This window comes from Grammomys surdaster, unplaced genomic scaffold, assembly GCF_004785775.1.
Source record: "Grammomys surdaster isolate TR1022 unplaced genomic scaffold, NIH_TR_1.0 125672, whole genome shotgun sequence".
Classification (NCBI taxonomy): domain Eukaryota; kingdom Metazoa; phylum Chordata; class Mammalia; order Rodentia; family Muridae; genus Grammomys; species Grammomys surdaster.
Window position 1 is genome coordinate 851,015 of NW_021620509.1, and position 4,926 is coordinate 855,940.

The 4,926-nt window shown below is 46.9% G+C and overlaps 1 protein-coding gene across 1 annotated transcript in view; it reads left to right on the forward strand.

Moving 5' to 3' along the window:
- The window catches only part of Calr3 (calreticulin 3), a 33,442-nt gene that overhangs the window by 25,551 nt on the left and 2,965 nt on the right, over positions 1-4,926 (forward strand). The window contains exons 5-7 of the mRNA XM_028787810.1: positions 1,906-2,094; positions 3,954-4,049; positions 4,732-4,863. Of these exons, the coding sequence (XP_028643643.1) occupies positions 1,906-2,094; positions 3,954-4,049; positions 4,732-4,863 (417 nt within the window). The remainder of the gene's footprint in view (positions 1-1,905; positions 2,095-3,953; positions 4,050-4,731; positions 4,864-4,926) is intronic.

Below are 4,926 nucleotides of genomic sequence, written 5' to 3' on the forward strand. Positions count from 1 at the left end.
TCTCTCTCTCTCTCTCTCTCTCTCTCTCTCTCTCTCTCTCTCTCTCTCTCTCACGCACACACACACACACACACACAAACACACACATACACATAAAAAGAGAGAGAGGGGAGGCATGCATGTGCACACACATGCACATTTAATAAAAATAATGTAAGAATGAGAGGTTGACCAGATGATTTAGTGAGTAACCCACCAAACTTGACAACCTGAGCTTGAACCCTGGAACCCACAGGATAGAAGGAGAGAATTGACTTCCAACAGTTGTGGTCTGTGCTGACCTCCCTGCTCATAGGATATCACATCCACATATGTGGGGACACACAGATACATGCTAATACCAAATGCAAATTCTTTGTCATAAAGAGCCTTTGAATCTGAGGACTAGGTTTCCTGCCCAGATTCCAGTGCTAGAAAGTTCCAGAATAATCCTCACAGAGCTCGCAGCTCCCTGCCAGAACTCCAGGTTGACAGTGAAGATTCTCTCAAATGTGAAAACCTTGAGGTGGGGCTGTGAGTTGGCTCAGTGGGTAAGAGAGTTCAGTTCTTGGGACCTACATGGTGGAAGACAAAGTCCAAAAGTTGTCCTCTGGCCTTCATCCACCAAATAAAATGTAATAAAAAGAAATCTAGTGAGGTGGTGGTGGTGCATACCTTTTTTAATTCCAGCAGTCAGGATGCAGAGGCAGGAGGATTTCTGACTTTGAGGCCACTTTGGTCTATAGGGTGAGTTCCAGGACAGCCAGGGCTACACAGAGAGAGACCCTGTCTTGAAAAACAAAAGAAAACAAAAACAAAAAACAAAACAGCAGCAACAAAAACCAACCAATCCAAAAACAAACTGACATAAAGAATTCAGAGGATGTCACCCTAATACGGTGACTCACAACCAAAATCCCACTGTCAAGAAGGGTAGTTGGAAATGTCTGGAGTGAGCCTCCATGTCATAAATACAAGAGCAGGGCTCCAGTGGTAGTTCAGGGGCTGACTTGCTAGCTGAACAAGCCTGGGGACCTGACTTTGAGTCCCAGCCTGTAAGTCCCGGGCTCAGGTCTGTGTTGTAAGGAGATAGTCAGTCTGGCCACGTTGTTATACTCCCGGTTTGCTGAGAGAACCTGTGTGTGAAAATAAAGTGGGCAGCAACAGTGGGAGAGACCCAATATCAGCCTGTGGCCCCCACACAAATCCACAGAAAACAACCAAAGAAAACAAAAACTTGCTCACTTATTATATAGCGGAGAATAACTCTGAATTCCCAGTTTCCCTGCCTATTTCCCAAGAGCTAGCCTTACAGATGTGAGCCACTACACAGGCCTGTTGGTTTGGATGTTAAGACAGGGTCTTGAAATGTAACCAAGACCAGCTAGAGGTTCATGATCTCCCTCCTTGAGCCTCCCAAATGCTAGAAGCAGAGGCCTGGGCCACCCCCAATATACTTAGGTCTGTTTTATACTCCTGCCCCCACTCCGTGTGTGTGTGTGTGTGTGTGTGTGTGTGTGTGTGTGTGTGTGTGTGTGTGTGTGAAAGAGGGGGGGCATCTTGGAGTCATTTTTTCCTTCTACCAGTGAGGGTCTGGCAGATTGAACTTAAGTCACCAGACTTGGTGGCAAGTGCTGTCACCAACTGAGTTGTCTCCCATCCTAGTTCCTGTTTTAAAAGTACATATCAGGCCGGGCGGTGGTGGCGCACGCCTTTAATCCCAGCACTCGGGAGGCAGAGGCAGGCGGATTTCTGAGTTCGAGGCCAGCCTGGTCTACAGAGTGAGTTCCAGGACAGCCCGGGCTATACAGAGAAACCCTGTCTCAAAAAACAAAAAAAAAAAAAAAAAAAAAAAAACAAAAAACAAAAAAAAAAGTACATATCAGACACACAATGGAAGACTCCCTCACTGTGGCCTTTGTGCAGGTGGATGGCTTCACTCATCTCTATACCCTGATCTTAAGGCCAGATCTTTCTTACGAGGTAAAAGTTGATGGCCAGTCTATTGAGTCTGGCAGCATTGAGTATGACTGGAACCTGACATCGCTGAAGAAGATGGAAAAGACATCACTGGAGTCTAGGGACTGGGATCAGGTGGAAGGCAGCAAAGCCCAGGTAGGTGAGCGCAGTCTGAGGTATGTGTTGAGAGAGACCTTCCCCTGGCCTGCTTGCACTTTAGCTCCTGCCCACCCAGCCCTGCCCACTCAGACCTCACACCCAAAACCTAAAGACACATTTCAAGGTATTGCAAAAACAATTTGCTGTTTTTCTTTTCCGAGACATGGTTTATCTGTGTGTCCCTGCCTGTCCTGGAACTCTCTTTGTAGACCAGACTGACCTCACTCAGAGATCCTCCTGCCTCTGCTTCCGAGTGCTGGGACTAAAGACGTGGCCCACCACCACCTGGCTGTAAAAACAAGTTTAACGGAATGTTCCTTTGGTTTTGACACAGGGTTTTACTTAGCCCTGAAGGATCTGGGACTCATTCTGTAGACCAGGCTGGCCTCGAATCATAGAAATCTGCTTGTCCCTGCCTCAGAGGTGCTGGGATTAAAGGTGTGTGTCACACCTGACCATTGCAGGTTTTTTTTTTTATTTTAATTGGATTTTATTTTATTTATTCACTTTACTTCCTGATTGCTGCCCCTACTCCTGGTTACCCCCTTACCCTCACCCCATCACCCCCCCCATCCTACACTGCAGGGTTTTGATAGTTACAAAGATGTTGGGTCAGATGCAGGGATAGATCACAGCGACTAAAATCAAGATAACTTGCCTCTGGCCTGCAGCTTTCTCACTTTCCATAATTTTGAGGTTTAGTCACTTGTCTTTTGATTCAGCTTCTCTCTCTTCATTCCATGCCCCTACCCTAAGATTAGCTGAGGGGAGAAAAACTTACCATGGCCATAACAAAAAACCCAAAGACAAACAAAAGCCAGGAAGTATGCACTTGGTACTTGGTGGAATGGTAATCCTACAGCCTGGTGTCTTAATTAAGGTTACTGTTGTTGTGAGGAAACTCCATGAGCAAAGCAACTTGGGAAAGAAAGGGTCTATCTGACTTACACTCCCACATCACTGTTCATCACTGAAGGAGGTCAGGACAGGAACTCACACAGGGCAGGAACCTGGAGGCAGGAGCTCTGATGCAGAGGCCATGAAGGAGTCCTGCTTATTGGCTTGCACCCCATGGCTTGTTCAGTCTACTTTCTTATAGAACCCAGGACCACCAGCCCAGGGATGGCTCCCCCATCAATCACTAATTAAGAAAATGTCCTATAAGCCTGCCTACAACCTGATCTTACAGAGATATTTTCTTAATTGAGGCTCCCTCCTTTCAGATAACTCTAGGTTAGGTCCAGCTGTCATAAACTATCCAGCATACTTGGAGACAACTCCACTAGGGAAGGGCATTGTGACAGGAGTTAGGGACTGCTCTGCTAATCTATTTCTAAGTATCTTCTGTCTAGGTGTCAGTGTCTGCCATCTTCTGTAGGTCACTGGGCTCTGTCCCCAGCCCCACTGAGCATGTGTGCTCCCTAGGTTTCTCCCACAACCTACACTAAAGAATTTCCAAGGAGTGGCAAGATGGTTCAACAAGACAAGGTGCTTGTGGCCAAGTAATGAAGACCCAAGTTTGATTTCTGGAACTTACATGATGAAGGGGAATAACTGACTCCAGCAGGTTGTCTTCTGACCTCCACACATACACACATGCATCATCGGTGTAATAAAAATATTTTACAGCCGGGCGGTGGTGGCGCACGCCTTTAATCCCAGCACTTGGGAGGCAGAGGCAGGCAGATTTCTGAGTTCGAGAGTTCGAGGCTTGCCTGGTCTACGGAGTGAGTTCCAGGACAGCCCGGGCTATAAAGAAAACCCTGTCTTGAAAAAACAAAAAAATATATATTTTACAAACACTTCCTTTTCCCCAGTATGCCTCTGGAATCATGCTTTCCTTTCTGTCTTTGAAGGATTGGGAAAAGCACTTTCTGGATGCAGGTGCCAGCAAGCCAAGCGACTGGAACAGTGAGCTGGATGGGGACTGGCTCCAGAAGCCACCATACGAGGTGTGTGGCTTCTTCCTGTAGGGACCCTGGGTCCTTGGGTTGCCCCTTACTCCTGTCCCATTTGTGCTGTTAGAAAAGGTATTCTCGGTGACACCCGAAAAGAACACACTAAGAGTGACCTGGCAAGGCAACTTCTCATGACCCAAACCTGCTTGCAAACACATGGGTGGGAAATTCATTTAGTTTTTAGTCTAGTGCAGTTGGTAACTGTCTTAAGGAGTCTGATCACACTGACATGTGAGGTTTGCTGCGTTTGAAGGAATTGATGCATAGGAAGTGAAGGAAAGGGGAGGGATAGGGCTGCTGCAGTCTATCAGGTTCTAGGAACGGGGGCGGGATGCTTTTCATTAAAAAAAAAAAAAAGCAAGCAGAGGCATATGGATCTCTGAGTTTGAGGCCAGCTTGGTCTACAGAGTGAATTCCAGGACAGGCAAAGAAACCCTGTCTCAAAACACACACACACACACACACACACACACACACAAGATTTGCATGGAATTCTTACCAACTGGGAAGAATGAAAAGACTTGAGTTCCTTTGCATAAAATTTTGAGTTGCAGGGAAATTTATGGAATACTGGTCCTTGGTGGGCTAGCCACTTTTCATAGGAAACAAAAAAGGAAAAACCAACCAACCATTCCTCATCCTGTGATCCAAGCCTGGCTAGAATCTGCTTTTGTAGGATGGCCTGAAAGCTGAGGGCATCGACAAGGACGTGTGGCTCCACCAGAAGATGAGACCTGCTGGCTACCTGACGCAGTATGACCTCTCAGAATTTGAGAACATTGGCGCCATTGGTCTGGAGCTGTGGCAGGTGACCTGGCTCCGAGCTTCCTTCCTTCCTTCCTTCCTTCCTTCCTTCCTTCCTTCCTTCCTT